Source organism: Triplophysa dalaica, chromosome 19 (assembly GCF_015846415.1).
Source record: "Triplophysa dalaica isolate WHDGS20190420 chromosome 19, ASM1584641v1, whole genome shotgun sequence".
NCBI classification, from domain to species: Eukaryota; Metazoa; Chordata; class Actinopteri; order Cypriniformes; family Nemacheilidae; genus Triplophysa; species Triplophysa dalaica.
The window spans coordinates 5171394-5188809 of record NC_079560.1 but is presented as its reverse complement, the minus strand read 5'-3'; the positions used below and the strand labels follow the sequence as shown (position 1 = coordinate 5188809).

Genomic DNA, 17416 nt, shown 5'->3' with positions numbered 1-17416 from the left:
ACTGGCCTTGAATGGAGAAATCTGAACAGTGTATATATGCTATATCAGTGTATTTTAAGTAAATTATTTGTAGAAGGTTGATAATATCATCCTGACCTTCATTTCTATATTTATGGTGCTCAGAGAAAAGACTATGGGCAGACTGGCGAGTCTGAATGATCTTCCAGTTGGAAGAGTGTCGCATCTTACAAATCTAATGGATTTGCTGTTCACTTATTTTTTTCGTTCATTGCATATTCTGTTGATCCACGTGTTTTATCCCCCACATCTGGGTTTATGTTAAGATTTCCTCCACTTGTCTAAAAGCAGTAAAGAAAAGAAAAACATGCTTTTCTCGGAATTATCTGTCCTTCTATGTAAGAGCATTTCCTTAAAGCTCGCCCCACAGATGCAGAACGTTCACACCAAAATCCTGAATGCACAAAGGTATTGGGTATGAAAGGCATCTGAAGCCAAAGACAGAGAGAGATCTTTGCAACAGTATCACATTCCACCGATAAGTCTCTTAAAATGGAAAGCAGTTCTGTCTCACGCGTGTATGTGGACCCACAGAGATTTTGTTTTATAGGTGGACAGAATACAGAAACAAAGCATGTCTGACCTTGCCGACCTTCAGATGTGGGCAAACCTACATTTACTTACAGGAGGTCGAAAGCTAAAAGGGAACGTTCTTAAAACTAATGGCTAATGTTATGTTAAAGTTCTCTTGAACTGTCAAAACAGTAACAGTGCAGTAACGTCAAAAGAATGTTTTGTCAACATTTGATTAATGTTCATTTATAAATGTGTACAAGGAAGGATAAACAAAATGAAACCCTTCGTCTCTGCTCATGTTGGTACGGTTGTGTCGTGATGGACAGTGGTTGAATTTTCCTTACATGAAGTCAAAATAATCCAGCCAACCATTTGTGTTTTAACACAATATTATAAAGCTTTCAACTTCTACTATTCCTAGAATTGTTTTTATTTATTTATAATTGTCTTGATTGGTATTATTTGTTCACATTATGATTGTTGTTACCGCAACAACATCCACTTGAACTGTAGGCCTATTTTCTTTGCGTTCTGCTGCCTCTTGAACAGTTCGAAGAACACCGACACAGCCATGGTATTTATACACAAAGTGTGTTTAATTTTCCAATAAAGTTAAACTCCAGGAAAAAAGATTTTGTCTATCTATTCTTTTCTCATCTCTGCCCAGTGTGTAGTGCTTTGTATCAGGTACAGTTCTCATTAACTTTAATCAGAGAGATAATGTAGAATTAATAGACATTGCCACATCCCACTAAATATGTATTTCATACAGCCATGCTTTGAATCCAATTTGACCATTCATTCATACACAAACTTATACACACATAATCATCCGGGTTGGTCTGGCTTCACTAGCTGTTAACCGAGCATCTTGTTGTTTATCATTCATACGTGTCAAACCACAAAGAAAATCATTAGAGGTTTACATCGCGAGAAGCCACATTAAACACACAGAACATGGTTGGGTGAGTAAAAAATAGACAATATAAGCACATAATCGGAAAACTGGATTGATTTTTTTATATAGTACGTTTGTGTTGCATATAAATTCAAGTAACGGAAGCGCATAGTACAAAGATATTTAATCAAAGGCCTATTTCATTAAATAATATCATTACTTTGTGTGTTTTATATAACATTTTATATAATTATTTTATATAACTTGTTATTGTATTACTACTGTTTAAACTAAGGCTAGGTGATGTGATTGAATGAGTTTGAGCATGTTTCTGCTGGTCAGGCCAGAAGAAAAGCTGGCCAACTGGCTAAAACCACATTGATAAACTGGAAAACCACCTTCCGGGCTGTTGTTTTGGTGGTCTTAACCGATTCAACCTATTTTGTTAGCAAAAACATATTCAAAGCATGGAACAGCATGGTACTTAGTAAGTGTTTGTTGAATGGGAATTCTTCCAGCCCTGACATCTGGTGCCAGAGAGAAGAGACACATTTAATCATAGAAAGCCATCGCATGGCTCCATCGTGTGTTTGGAAATGGTTATCGCAGCATACTGTGGTATGCTTTTGACTATCTTGCGGTGTGTTAAACGAAGACCGCTTTAAAAATGTTTTAAAGTAAAACAACAATATACACGAGGACATTACTATAATTGAGAGACTCTAAAATATACGAGTTATAGTGAAAACAGTGTCCGGTTGACCACGTGAATAGTTCGCATCTTTTGATCCCGCCCAAGTCCTAATCAAGCCAATCACAACTTTGGATCGAGCGTCGTGTTGACTTTGACAACCAAGCCCCGCCTCCAAAACGACGTATTTTTTAATGCTATAAAGCTTATTAAATTTACATCGTTTTTCTACCTTCTTACATATTTTTTGTTAAATAATTTTAAGTTTTGCCACCTCGGTAGTCGACGACTTTACAAAGGGCCTAAAAAATCTGTTGCAAAGTCAAGTGACAGAGATTTTGCAAGGTTCGAGCAACACAAAGCCCAAAATGCGCTCGAGCTCAAGGTTCCTGACACGGAACTACGTAAAAGATGAAAACACTGGAAATAACACAAAACAAAAGAGGTAGGACCCTCAAGTTACGTTTTTTGACAAGAAGTTGGTAAGAAGTCTCTGTTTGAATCGTCACTTGATGATGAAGGGGCGGGTTGGTGGGGTTAGTTTGTGAGCGTGCGGTTCTCAAGGCAACGGTCTGAAGTTCATACAGATGCAGTCAAAGAGGATTGCGCTGGGAAATCTTTTTCATTATTTGTCGAATGAGGTAAGGCCTTTGATATCACAGCAAAATTGAAAGTCTTTCATAACTTATTCCATGTTTAATTTTTTTCAATAGCAGTGTTTGTAAGTGCTGAATGGTGTGACATGTGCGAGTTACTACTACAACCAGTTAGAGGGGTTTAGTCTCGATCAACAGGTTGAACGTCTTGTGTTCAGGCATGCAATGTAAGTCTATTTTGACATAAGAAAGGATAGTAAAGACAGAATACTCAGTCAGAAACTCATTAAAATATGTTATGAACCAGAAAATATGTTTTATTTAGTGTTTTGCTGTGGGAGAACTAACCTACATGTTAAATCAATGACTTCTCATTCATGAAACTATATAGGTTACTTTATCAAAAGGTAAACTAGAATTTGTCTTTAGAAAGAAATGTCATTGGGATAATTAGCTTTAAAAAAACAAATGGTTTTTGGTATCACCACCTGTAAGTTGGATAAAAGCGACTGCTAAATGACTAAATGTAAATGTATTTGTTATATTAACACAGCACTGTGTAAATGACAAATGTCAAATAACCCCAAAGTAAACAGCAAAGCAAGTTTCAGTTTTTGAGTACAGTATTCTTCTTATTTTATTACATTGGAAGTGTTTGTTCGATTGCAAGATGCCTTCCTTTCTCCCTACATATCGCTTTGGGCCATAAGGAGCTTTAGTGTTGTCTTGCTAATCCTTTTTGAGCTCTGTGTGTTGGCTCTGTTATAAATTCAGTACCGTAACAGTGGATGATCTTTGTGTAGTATACTTGTTGCTTTTGGCTGAGCACGCTGTCATCTTGCTGAATGGATGCTGGAGATCCAGACAGGCGTTTAATTAGCGTATGCTACAAAAAAGCAGATGCACTCAAGAGATTTACAGACTTCCTAGGGTGTCTGTGCGTGTTGACACTGTATGCTGACAGATCTCTAAAGTGTGTGTCTCTGCGGTACAGTTATTCAAAGCCAAGTTTTCATCTTCTAGATGAAACTGCATTAAAAACTCTTTTTAGTTCTGTAATGTGTGCATTGGTATTTTTCAATTGTTTGAAAAAATAATCCATCTGGAATTGATTGGAACAGAAATGTGCATTATGAAAGTAATTATGTTTATTATTCCTCAACCGTAAGATTCCTTAAAAATACAATTTTATTGTTTTACAGAAGAGCAATGCCATATGGTTGACTTGAGTAAATTATGTATTGCTTTACATCATGTAGACCAGTTATAGGAAAATGAGGAGTTAACACAGGTGATCATTGTATTTTCCATCTTTTCATAGGAATTGTTTTACAATGTTCCTATCTCGGCTCAATTTAAATGTTTTGTTGTAAATCAGCGCTCTGACTGGCTGTGATGCAACTAAAGCTGCCGACTGTTGAGTGGTCACCATGGCTACCAAGAGCCCTGTGCATCTTTTGTATAATGCTCATCACCGTCCGGACACTGTTTTTATAAAGAAGTAAACACAATGTGATGTTGCCCTTCAAGATAGGAAACAGCAATACAGTTGTGCGACGGTTCTGTCTGCTGATATATTCCAACACAAGTATTCTGTGTCACATGGGAAACATGATGCAGCACGGCTTGTTACTCTAAATTAAACATCAAATATCTAACGATCGACTGGGAGATGTTTTGTAATTCCACCTGGGAACAGCTGTTTACATACAAGCGTTTGTGTTGCCTTTCATCAAGAATCATTAGCAGTGTGTCACAGCACACTAACGACTGCATTAATTACACTATTGTACAGAGATCATTTCTCTTTGCTGTATGTTTTGTGTATTTATGTGGCTGAACGACAAACACTCATAGACATTGATTGCTATTTAAGTTTGAGCTTCCTTTTATAATCTGTTTTTTAGGTAGTTTTACGCGATGCCTGAGTGGACAATCCTCAACCTGTTTATTAAACATTTGCAACTGCTAAACTCTTAGCAATGACTCCGAGAGAAGACCTCAGCAACATTGCCCAGAGTGCTACAGGTGCTCGAGATGAAGTAAGAGAGAGATGAAAAGGGCACCAATGGAGCGAAACAGAGGTGGTACCACTGCAGGGGTTCTGGTGTGGACACCAGCCCCAGCCTACTCCTCTCCCTCAAGCCCAGAGGGGTCAGACTTCAGATGGGAGGAAGAAGTAGATGAGGACTTTCAAAGACAGATGGATGAGAACGGCATCATTGGTCTGGCAGAGAGTCAAGGGCAGCTGGAGGTATCAGAGATCAGTTTGACTTATAACTTTACATTAATAGGTCATTTAGAGCGGCCTCATCAAGACTCACCTTGAGAAAAGTTTCCTTGGAATTGCTAAGAATTCTGCTATAGAGTCTCAGTCTTATCAATATATGCATTTTGTTATGTGGTTTTGTATAGTTGTTAACAGATATTATTTAGAAATGATAATGGAAATATTGCTGCAAGAGCACTTTTATAACGCAAGGGGCTCTAATAGGAAATAGTTTGATTGTTTGTTTTACTTGAAGTGATTTATTAGAATGCCATTATTAGGTGGATCATAGAGAAGAGGAGCTTGGAGAGGACATGTTGTGGGATGTGAAGACACCAGAGCCTGAGGATGGACCACCACCGTCCGCACTGGGGGAGATAAGCTTCCGCCTGAGTGAACTGCTAGACTCTGGACCCCTCTCTCAGCCCACTGAAAATGACTGCCACACTTCTTATATGCGTAAGACCTTAATCTGCAACTGAGTTGAAATCATTTTCAATCCTTCAATACTTCCACACACCAACTATTATAGAGCCTTTATGTTATCTTAGATTCTGATGATGATCACAAAGATAGACAACAAAATATTGATTTCCAAGAAACAAATTCTATGCCCAATTAGAAAAATTCTTATCAATGTGATTTCCAGAACTATATTTTTGTGTATATATACATCAAGATAAATGTGTTGATTCATTTCTGTTTCTTCTCTATTAGAAGAAGAGCAGGTTGCAGATGATGACCAAAGCGTTTTATTGGAGGACTGGACCGATGATGAGCATGATGCCAGGAGCCCAATGATCCACAGGCAGGAATTACACTCTTTCCCAGAGAGAGACGGAACATTAGACATGACAGATGAAGATACTGAGGAAACAGACATGTGTGAAGATTCTCAGAGACATGCAGATCACTCATTTCCTGTCACAGAAAAAATGGCGCATCACATCTACCCGATAAAGGGTTTCGATTTCATTCAAAATGGGATTGAAGACCATATTCAACATGTAGAAATTACTGAGCGTTCGGAACAAAGTGATTCCAAAGAACTCAAGAAATGTTTTCCCTCAACTTCACATCTGTCCTCTCCAAAAACTCTTCATGCCTATCCTTATTTATCCTTTGAGGAGCAGATGGATAACTGTGGGATTGATGCTGAGACCTTTTCAGAGGGAGCTCTTTCCAACATCACGGTGGAGTCATCTCATAGCACTAGCACTCACCAGAGATTTGAGCCTAAAGCTTACCAAACTATTCAATTTAGAGAGCTGGAGAGTAAACACAAGAACACACCTCAGACCTCAGTGAGAAGCCCTTTGATCAGACTTGGAAAAACAGACCATGCTGGTATGAGTGAAGATAACGGAGAAAGAAGGTTGCACAGTCCTTGTCACAACCACCAGCTTCCAAAACCCTCTCCTTCAAAAACAAACCCTGATTTCCAGGATTGTCAGGTTTCCAGTCGTACACAGAGCATTGCTAAAGCGAGAAAGTGCTCTCCACCTCCTGCACCTCACCGTTCTTCAGATAAAAATAACCAAAGAACCTCCAAAACGTCCCACACCGATCCAGTTGATGTCAGGTGTCACAAATGCAACATAACTGTTTGATCTGAAAAACAAGAATATAATTAAACCAGTCTTTGTTTTTAATAAATTCCCCTGATCTTATAGTGCACTTTTCCTGGGTTTTCTTAGGAAAGGCCAACTGAGCCACCCATTGCCAGATTTCTCTAAAGTGGGGCCGAAGGTTCATTTCCCAAAGGATGGATACAAGCCCCCTAAAAGTCGTACCGTTGCTCATGGCAAAACTTCACAGGCTATTCTACCTGTAGTTTTCAAATCACCTGCTGAGATTGTGCGAGAGGTCCTGTTAAGCAGCACTGACGAGTCTCCAGGAAGTCCTTTCTCCGGTGGGACCCACAAGCATTTAAACAGTACAGTACCAGAGGAGTTCCGCTGTCCCCAACAGACCAGCACACTAGTGCAACAGCTCCAGGTACATGAAGCAGAGCGAAATAGAAAACACTGACACTGTTTTCACATTTGATTTAATGGCCTGATCCACACCAGAGTTTGTTTCCACCCCTTACCCCTGTGGAGTCTTTGTATTATTTCCAGTATATTGTACTATTATTGCCATAGTATGTTTGTGATATGAATGTACCATTGTAGATGAGTTCTAGCAGCTGCTGTTGCTAGGTTATTATGACTCGAGGGGGCCAAAAATTAAAAAGCTTTGCTCACGTGACTTCAATTGTTGATATTAATATACCATCAAAACGTTTATGTTGAATAGGAATTAAGGTTCAGGAACATGATGTTTACGGTTGTACAGTCAACTGCTCTCATCTTGTCTTGTTTCTTATACTTAAAGGAGGACTACAACAGGCTTCTGACTAAGTACGCTGAGGCTGAAAACACAATTGACCGACTCCGTCTCAAAGCTAAGGTTAGCTGGTTTCGGTTTATTCCGTGCTTTAGTTTGTCTGTTGAACACAATGACGTTTTCACTTCTTAATGATTTTAAAAGCTTTAATATAAAGGTTCACTTAAATTCAGTGACACACACTCCCTCGTCTCCCTCTCCATCTGCTCTGATGTCGACAAGAGCTATTTATAGACTCTTCAGGCTGAGTCAACAGAAAATATATTCACAATCCCGTTTGTGACGCCCTTAATCACAGCCCTCGGCTCAGCAGTGGCACTGTGTGTTTTCAACCACCGATTCTGATGTTATAGCTTAAATGAAAGGCCTGCAGAGAGTGTTTACTTCAATGCACATTTTAGAAAGATGCATTTAGAAAAAGCACTTTTGGAAAGAGAACAAACAGTGCACATGCAAAAGCATTAATTGCACTAACTGGTATATTATCAAATAAATAAGTCTTAAACGGAAAATGAGAACAATTAAAAGTTGTTAGTTGTTGTAAATTTCCTGGAAAGTTTAAAAACTGTTGCTCACTGGAAATCAAAACATAGCATTGCTATGTCCCATTCTTACTAATAGTATTAAAACAGGATGTGATGTCATGCATGCTGGACTGTACACTATACAGAAGTAGGGTGATTGTTATGTTTAAATAGATTTAACAGCCATTCTGTTATTATAGACAACAATTATTAGGACTGTCACGATTAAGACATTTGGCTGACGATTAATTGTCTGATAAATAATTGCGATTATGGGAATAAATGTCTGTTTAAAGGCTTTGACAATTATAACGATTAATAACAATAAAGTTATTCAATACATAAAATATAGATACGTTTAGAAATGTGAAAATCCTGTAAATAACTAACCTTCCCTATAGAGTGACTTTCTTTTCAACAAAATGAGATATGTGGATGATGTCGTCTTGCTGTGTAGATCCAGCAAACCTGGAAACACTTAATACAACTTATAAACACAAAAATACAAATCTGATACAATGTAAATGAAGAATTGTCATTATAACGTAACAGCGAGTCCAGATCAAGGACGGTGGATCTAAAAGGCTGCAGATCACTCTGAGGATTAACAATAATTGCAGTTATCTGAAATAATTGCGACGAGTTGATTATTTCATAATTGTCACAGCCCTACTAATTATTTAAATGTGGCTAACTTTAGGTTGTTGCCATTTTACTGTTCAGTTTTTCATCACTCTGATGCATTTGCTTAAATAGTCATTAAGTCATCTCCCACATGCCCTGGCCATCTGTCTGTCCAGACACAACCGTATAAGAGAGAGAGGTTTATTTACTTAGCCCTTATCTACTTAGTTTGTGGCTTTCTTATGTATGTGGGAATAAGGGTCTGCAATATACTTAAAACAATAAAATACTAACCTACCAGTTCTTGTTCACTGTTTGACAAAAATTGAAAAAATAGGTTGGATTGGGCCGATTAAGTAACATTCGGATGAAATTATGTTTTTATTTCTAGTTATTATTTTGATTGTGTAAAAAAACGGTCACAGCTTGTAGATCACTTTTTTTAAGTTATATTATAAATTGACTTCCAAGAGATCTCACGTGTGCCATGGATGGCAAAGAAATGAATTACAAAAAGATTTGATCTCAACATACACTTCTAGTAGTAGACTAAAAAGGAAGAAACCTGTTTTTGTGTGTATTAAAAACCATGAATATTAAAATAATTAAATTTAAAATAATGAATTTGATGATTATAGTTGCAGATCAGATAACATACATGTATTAAAATCTGCTGATCTACATTACTGCATGGTTTTCATACTGTTGTGCACAGATTGTGTTGTATACAGAATAAATTTGATCTATTTTTATCAAGCCACTCGGGGTCAAATAGAGGTTAGTCAGTATGATTTATTGTTCTGGGACGTATTGAGGCGGGAAAGTCAATGAGTCTCCATTAGACTTCAGCATGCAAAGCCATAACAACAAACCAATATGCCCTCATGGGTATGTGTGTGTATTAAAGTGTATGAAGAAGCCAACATAATGGTATTGAGTTTTGAGTGCATTTCTTCCTGGTGTTATTAGATGTCAACAAACACGGTGTCTTATCAGCCAGCACAGCTGTGACGTCTCTTAGCACCAGTGGAAAACACTCATTAAAGGCCCAGTTTTATGAGGCCTCTATTGTATGTGCGTTTTCTTTATCTTCCATTGTGGTTCAGCCACTAGTCTGCAGTAAATCTGAGGAGTCTGTCAGGTGGAGAGGTGGGTGGGATTCGATAGGCTCAGCATCTACACAAAATGACTACAAAGTTGTGCTTTCCATTGGATGTTGGAAAATCATATTTTTTTATATCTGCTAGCTGACGTGGCATTTTAACACTGTGACATGCTATAATGGTATGTGTTTTATCACCGGTTTTGAGCTGCCTTTCACTCTTTTTGATTGTCATGAATGTGATATTCTGTTTTCAGGTGAGCCTGTATTCTGACCCCCCCAAACCCAGTACTGCTATCCTGTCAGGTGTCATTCAGGAGGGGTCAAAGGTCATGACCCTCACCTTTCCTCAAGCACAGAGGGCAGAGTTTGGTGCAGGCTCTGCTAATCCAACTGGGCAGAGAGATCATTTAGGTAGATCATTTTAAAAATCCACATTTTAAACTATGCTGTGTTTATTATCACCTTGAAATTGTGGTTCTCATCAACTTGATTCGTTGATTTTAAGCAATACTGTCTAAAAACATGTTTTCTGCTTAATGTGGTGTGCGGTAAAGCTTAAAGTATGTTTGGTTTCCCTAAATTGTAGCTCATATTGTAGAAAACTCAAGAAAAGGCCAAACTCGCCCGTCCTCCGCGAACTCTGTTTCCTCCAGGGGTTCTGTGTCCATCACTGCAGATCATCTGACAGAGACTCTGACCAACCAAACCTACAGATTTCAGCTACAGGTACCTGACGTTTTTTGTGTTGCATGACAAAATCATGTGTTTATGAGTACATAATATAAATACTGTGTCTACATGTTCAGGTTGATTCTTTTGAGGAGCTTTTGAAGAATGGGAAACTGAAGCCTTGCGAACAGCTTAAGGTATTTCTTTCTTTTCCATCTTCTTCTTTCTACAAAAATGAACCGAGTACTGTATGTGGAGTCAGATTGACTTTGAATCCCCCGCAGGGTGTCTCCACGCTGGCTGAGGGACAGGAATCTCTCGAGAGGGCATATCTGGATACGCGAGCCCAGTTTCGGGTGCTACAGCAACGTCAAGGCAGGCCTTTGACCTTTGACCCCAACAGGTGGGCTTAGTTTTTTTATTGCATAATAAAAGCACTCGCTAAAACGTATTTTCTGCCAGCAAGTGTTTGAAGTGCTGTGTTTATGTGTGGATGGAACAGAGAACTAGAGGGTCAGATCTTCACATCAGGGATGCGATTGGAGGAACTGAAGGAGCGGGTAAAGCAGAACCAGACCACTTTAGAACCTCCTGCAACTCCACCTCCTCACTGGGATATGCTGTCTTTGTCCATGCTGGAGACTGAACCATTACCCGAGGTACCTTAAGGCCCCAAAACATGTGCTTATTACCATAGTAAAGCAGGAACGCAAGTATGTACAATGAGTCTCTTAATCTCTCAGAGCCCACTGTCGGCTGCCCATCCTGAGGCTTGTGTTGGCGCAGAGGTGAGTTCAGTTAGCGGAGAGAGCGATGAAGAGGAGATGCTTCCGTCCCATCTTTATCCTCTGAATGACAAACATCAATATGTGGAGAAGGACTTCGGTAAACTCATGGACCGGTGAGTGAACTTTAACCAGCATACCTCACTTCCACGGCTCTCAATGCAAAATCAGGGAGTTCCCAAATGACTGTGAATCTCTTTTCATCTAGCTACCAAAGTTTTAAAGAGCTCCCAGGGCTGCTGGACAGAAGTGTGACTTTAATGGGCTTCGACTCGCTGGATTTTGAACACTCTTCTCCTTCCAGGAATGAAAGCTACACGAACAGACAACAACAATGGTCTACCACTGACAGAGAGAAAAGGTAAACACAGTCATATCAATGGTCTACAATTGTTTTTTTTTACATGGAACGAGTCGCCTCATGTGGGCAGACATGTTAAGCTCACACAACCAGCCGAGTACTGCTGATGTTATCAATGAAAGTGTGAAGATGTGCGTTTGTGATCTGAATAAACCGCTGTAACATGAACGACACCTGAATGTGTAAGAAAGAGAGAGACATTAAACAATCACCATCATTCTTATTTCTATAGGCAGCCTGTAGCAGATTGTGGTCCTCCCTCTGGCCCATCCGCGAGGTCACAGGTACGTGACGCCATGGAAACTCACCCCAAGGCGCCATGGCACTCCTCAGTGTTGCCAGGGCAACCGGGCAGGGAGACGAAAACAGCAGGAAACAGAAAGGTCCTCAGCAGCAGCATGACCAGCCTGGCTGAGACCATAGAGACGGGGAATATAATCTTGAAAACAAAGAGCAAGACTGCTGTAGCGCCCCCTCTGGTCAGTGATGGTAGATGTGATATGATAGCACTTTGACTTTCACATTGTGTAAAGAAAGTGATGATGCCTTTATGTTCATAAATACATAAGTTTTTGTGCGTTTCTGATACTGTAGGATGGAGTTGTGTCTCCAGAGACAGACAGTGGTTTTATGGGATCAGAGAGCAGTCAGCTTACTCCTGCAGTACACAGTCCTCTCCAGCAGAGAGCAGTAGTGAGGTATAAAGCTCTTTTATAGTAGTCTCTCTGCCTGTTGTCTGTGAGCATTTTGTGTGGACTCTCAATCTCTGTCTGGCATCTTTTCTTGTTCCGTCAGGTCGTCTGGACCACACATGAAGAACTCCATAAAGGCAAATTCTGCTTGTCGTACTAGGCAGGTTTCCTCTTCTCCCTCGCGACTCTCTCTGGATCCCCCGGCAGACAATCACACCACAGAAGGATGCACCAGTTCTGTTGGGAGGAGAGCAAGAGAGGAGAGGTGTTCGGCTTCCTGTCTTGCTACCTCTACCTCCCCCCTTCATTGGCCTGAAACCACCCTCCAACCCGGGCCGAGGGGCCTCACCAGCCAATCAGAGCATGGGAGTGATCAGGGTATGCATACTTTACATACAGAATTAGCCGTGTGTAGTTTGTAAAAAGTCATATTCTCACTCTTGTATTATCCATTTGTATTCAAAAGGCAGTCTATGACCTAAGATTAATTATTTCTTGTGTTGTCATAACACTAAATTATCTCTGGGACTGAATTTGTGTTCCATTTTCTCTCTTTGCATTTTGCTTTCATACATCTTTTGTTCATTTGTTATTAGAAGAAAAAGCACAAGATAACCCATACCCACAACCAGCCAATCTGCAGTCCGACTTTCACAGAAGCCCCTGCCTCCCTGTGCCCTATCACCGCAGCGACCTCAAAGCCCAAAGTTCTGTCCAGCTAACAAATCACCAGTGAGTTTCCTAAAGGCTGAGAAAGCGACTGAAGAACAAACCTAGATTTATTGCTTCTGTTTTGAGTCGTGAGAGCTCTTCTGCAGGGGAGTGCTGGAATAACTCCAGTATTGCAATAAACTCATTTAATCATCTTTCACTGCAATACACTTTGTCTTCCATCTGAAAATTAGATTAAATTTTCAATATTTTTGATTTTAGAAAATGGTTCAGTAGGAGTTTGTTTCTCAAATAGACTAGCTGAAGAGTGAACGGTGTGTAGTGCTCAGCATTATCGCCTACCCATACACACCCACCACATGCATCCTGGATCCTCACTAGAATCGTATTTTATAAATCCAATGTGTTTGTTGATTTTAATTCTAACAGAGAGTGAATATATCTGTATGGCCGGTGTAAGCAAAGACCATCTTTTGTAAACAATGTATGGTGCTGTTTGTATTTGTTGTTGTTGTTGTTGTAGTACATCTTGCCCGCAAGATGATGCCAGGGCAGGATATGTGGATGCTTATTGACACAGGTCAAAATAATCAAAATTCAGGTTTACAAAACAAACTCAAGTATAAGCGATAACAATAGTGATGTTTGTCTTAAGAAGCATCACTTCCTGTTTGTGAAGCACAATTCAGATATTGATTTCTTATTGATTATTGTGGCATGTGTTGTTTCTGGGTGTTTCAGAGAGGCCCTTCAGTCCCTACAGGAGGAAGTGAACAAACTGAAAGAGAGACTAGAGGGAAGTCTGAGTCTCTCCAAACCTTCCAGTCCTGTTATAGCGCCCCCTAACATCTCAGATTGTACCAGGGATAACACTTCCCCACATGCGGCCTCACCTCCTTGGCTTGATTTAAGGTAGCATTCACTGTTTTAGAATTACTTGATGTTACTTGGAGCGTACACCGTCTAAAACTGTTTTCTTATGTTGCTTCTTTAACTTTTATCATGTTTTTATCATTTAGATCTTCAGAAAGAATGAGAGGGCAGAGAGAGAGGAGAAGCAGAGAGATGGAGGAAAAAGTGAGAAGTGGTGCTCCACGACCCTCACAAGGGAAGAGATCAGCGTCTTTGCCCAGATATAGATCTGAATCCAATACAAGTATGTTCACCTATAATCAAATATTTTCAGAGTGACTGCAGAGTACTTTATATTTTAATAGTTTTATATTGAGATTCACATTAAGGTCATAATGGAAAATTGAAAAATTTTCCTTAATTGCAAATTTTCTAATGTTTGACATATTGAATTACACTTAATTGGATTTTGCCCCTTATTAACTCTGCAGCAAGTGATTCCGAGCATGTGCAATCTGAGCCAAGAGCATCTGCGATAAGTTATGTCCCAGTGTCTCCTGTGACATCAAGAGGAAGAAGACAAACCAGATCCGGATTTGGGCGTCACCAAAATTGTACTAGTGAGAAAACATGTTTTAATTCGCCATAAATTTAGTATGGAAACTTGCACTGTCAATATACTTTATTTTATACATTCATATATGTAATGTAATATTCTTGATTATTTAGGTTCCCAGCACAGTCACAGAAATCTACCACTGTCCAATGTATATATTTTTTTTAAATGATGTCTCTGATGTCAAGTTGAAATCATATTTTTTTTTTCCATCAGCCCATCAGACTAGCACACCAGAGGCTGAATCTGAGGATAGTGGTGACACAGAACCAAGCCAAGTCCCACAACCTATCTGTGCACGCTGCGCATCAAAGCGCATTGGTGCCCCCGCCCGTAAGTGTCCTCACTCCATCATAATAATGGGCTCTGAAACTTAAGCTTACCGTTTCATTACATTTGCTTTATTTCTGTCCTTCTGACTTTAACATCATTAATTACAGGTCCAGCGAGGAGCACAAGTTTTCCATGTCCCGCCCAGTCCCACTGTAGTCATTGTGCATTTTGTGGTGCATTACAATCCAGTCAATCAAGAATCCCGCAACCAGGTTTGACACTTCATTACCCGCAGTATAACCTCACCGGACTCACCAATTGATTTTTGTCCTCGGTTTTCTCTGAGACATGACTTTGCGCTTTTAACGTGACTTGCGTTTCTGCTTCGTCCGGTGTATAAAATTATGTACAGTTTCTCAACTTTTATTGTTACTTTTGTCTATTGCCATTATATTACTTGCATTACAAAGAATGATGTTTAACTGTAAGTAACTTCTCCTGTGTGGTCAACTAGAAAATCAGGGCTCAGTCCCAAGATGGAGTCAACCAATGAGAGCCTTACAGAGGGAGAGAGTAGGTGTGAACATGGCTGTGGCTCCTCCCCCCACCGGCGTGGGTAGTGTTCCAGTTGTCCCGTATATGCCAGTCTATCCTTCAACTCTGTAAGTAGCTCTTGATTAACAGCAGTTAATTGTGTATCCCATCAAGCATTGTGAATGATGTGCAATAATTGATTTAAAAATAATATACAAAATAAACTGTTAAAATTGTAAAATATTCAAATACATGAAAATATTTAAGTTGTTGCTGAGCTCTTGAGGGATACCAAATCGAGTATCGCAGCACATTAACATGTGTCCTCTTGTGTTACGATCCGCTTCAGACTGATCATTATGTTTTTTCTTGCAGTTACATATCCAGCCCTGTGACAGCCCAGGGCTACTCACAACCATTTAAGATCTCGATGAGTCCCTCCAGAGATGAGAGTTCAGAGGTTAGAGGTCATCGCCGACGCTCTCTCTCTATGGACCATCAGCAGTCTTCTCTGAGCGGCTCACTGACACATGCCATCACGGTAGCTAGAAACATGAGGCGGGTCTCTCGTCACATGGCTCACTCTATGGCATCAGGACTGGAGAACATGAGCGTCTTCGCCACAACCTACTGACGCTTACATTTACTTTTAGCAGACGCTTTTTTCAAAAGTGACATATCAATAAAGAATACTACACTAGAACGGCAAGGACATTTGTTTGGTTTCTAGGAAACATGCAAAAAAAATGAAATGCACTCTTAAAGGGACAGTTCACCCAATAATGAAAATTCTTTCTTCATTTATTCACCCTCAAGTTGACCCAAATATGTGTAAATTCCTTTGTTCTGATGAACACAGAGAAAGATATTTGGAAGAATACTTGTAACCAGACAGTTCTTGACCACTATTGACTACCATAGTAGGAAAAATTGCTTCATAAATGTCTTTGTTCTGTTAAACACAAAAGAAGATATTTTGAAAAGTGTAGGAAAGCAAACACTTCTGGGCAACTATTGACTACCATTGTCATTTTTCCTGCCATGGTAGTCAATGGTGGCCAAGAACTGTTTGGTTACAAGCATTTGTCCAAATATATTTCTCTGTGTTCATCCAAACAAAGAAATTCATACAGTGTAAATCACAACAGAATTTTCATTTTCAGGTTAACTGACCCTTTAGATTGATTTGGATGAAAGCGTTGGCCAAATGCTCAAAATACTAATTTACTTTTATTTATTTTAATAAAATCATCTCTGTAGCAGTGGGTTGACTGTGATAGGCAGACGTACAATGCTGCAATAGAAAAATATGTAAAAATGTGAAATTCAAATGTTTTTAATTTAGCTGCAATATGGCAACTCCAAAAAGTATTTGAAAAGGTGTAAGCCATGCATTAAAATGTCTGAATTTGATTTCATTAGAAAACTAAATATCAAAGTGACCAAGGATTTATGAGCAGTTTTTTACATTTAAAAATCACATTACCTTTACCATTCTTTGAAACCAGATGATAAAAGTACTATTTTTCAAAATGGCTATGACAAGTGAACAAGTTCACTGAAAATGTCTAGCACGATTTTTTAGCTGAGGCCACTTTTTTTTTTATTTTTTATTTTGGTTCACTGAGTTTATCTGAAGTATTGATGTTTACACTTTTTATATTATTAATATTCAAATACTTTTAGTGGCCAATGTAGTTCATCTTTGTCTGGCAAGCCCAGATAATCTCTTTACACTCCAATTACAATAAGTGAGAAATGTTTGTTTGCACATATTTAATGCAATTGAACGATGTAGATGTTAACATGTTTTTTTCTTAATTATTTTTTAATGAAAGAACTAGAGTATGTGATTCCCCTTAAGCAGCAGTGGACATCACTGCTATGCAAGTTTACACTCTTTCACCAATTATTAGCTTTTAGCTATGAATAAGAGTTAGCTGTATATGATGACAGATGTTTTATTCTTCTAGGTTGCGTATGCAAAATTATATTTTCTTAGACACTGTAGGGCAAGAATTTTCAGGGAAAATGGCGTGAGAGTCAATATAAGATGTACTGTAGGTTTCATGTTTTATATTTATACAGTTGCGACTGTAGACTTTTATATTAATACTATTAAATGATGCTTAAAATTTTTACCTGGTGTGTATCTCTGATTTTTGTCTTATGTGTTTCTTAAGATAAGGAACCGAATGTAGAACTGGATTGCATTTCACTACTGCAGGTGTTTGTGTGGAGGTAAATCTGGTTATTATTTATTCAGAATCAAGTGATCCAGGTTGGTGACTGATCAACAGTTCATTACACCTTACTTGAGTTTAAATTAAGTC

General features: G+C 39.0%; 1 protein-coding gene across 6 annotated transcripts; it reads left to right on the top strand.

Moving 5' to 3' along the window:
• Window positions 1-1849: 1849 nt before the first annotated feature.
• On the top strand, window positions 1850-17224 carry akna (AT-hook transcription factor). 6 transcript variants are annotated; one of them, XM_056732108.1, is made up of 25 exons: window positions 1851-2764; window positions 2837-2946; window positions 4627-4973; window positions 5270-5447; window positions 5706-6570; window positions 6686-6986; window positions 7365-7439; window positions 9884-10040; window positions 10216-10355; window positions 10436-10495; window positions 10583-10701; window positions 10801-10957; window positions 11042-11199; window positions 11292-11444; window positions 11677-11923; window positions 12039-12142; window positions 12240-12514; window positions 12733-12868; window positions 13550-13720; window positions 13828-13964; window positions 14152-14280; window positions 14493-14609; window positions 14717-14821; window positions 15064-15211; window positions 15459-17224. In XM_056732108.1, exons 3-25 carry the CDS (start codon window positions 4773-4775, stop codon window positions 15715-15717), a joined length of 4392 nt encoding a protein of 1463 aa, XP_056588086.1. In that variant the 5' UTR covers window positions 1851-2764; window positions 2837-2946; window positions 4627-4772; the 3' UTR covers window positions 15718-17224. The 6 variants fall into 6 exon arrangements, with proteins under 6 accessions (XP_056588089.1, XP_056588086.1, XP_056588087.1 ...); XM_056732111.1 differs by lacking the exon at window positions 2837-2946 and having other exon boundaries at window positions 1850-2764; window positions 14152-14274; XM_056732109.1 differs by lacking the exon at window positions 2837-2946 and having other exon boundaries at window positions 1851-2568; window positions 4700-4973.
• The last annotated feature ends 192 nt before the right edge of the window (window positions 17225-17416 follow it).

Excerpts from the sequence above, each read along its gene's own strand:
- akna (XM_056732109.1), top strand. The coding sequence starts at position 4,773 with ATGAAAAGGGCACCAATGGAGCGAAACAGAGGTGGTACCACTGCAGGG. Across the intron at positions 10,041-10,215 it reads TGGGCAGAGAGATCATTTAG|CTCATATTGTAGAAAACTCA; the intron begins GTAGATCATTTT and ends CCTAAATTGTAG. Across the intron at positions 10,958-11,041 it reads AGACTGAACCATTACCCGAG|AGCCCACTGTCGGCTGCCCA; the intron begins GTACCTTAAGGC and ends TTAATCTCTCAG.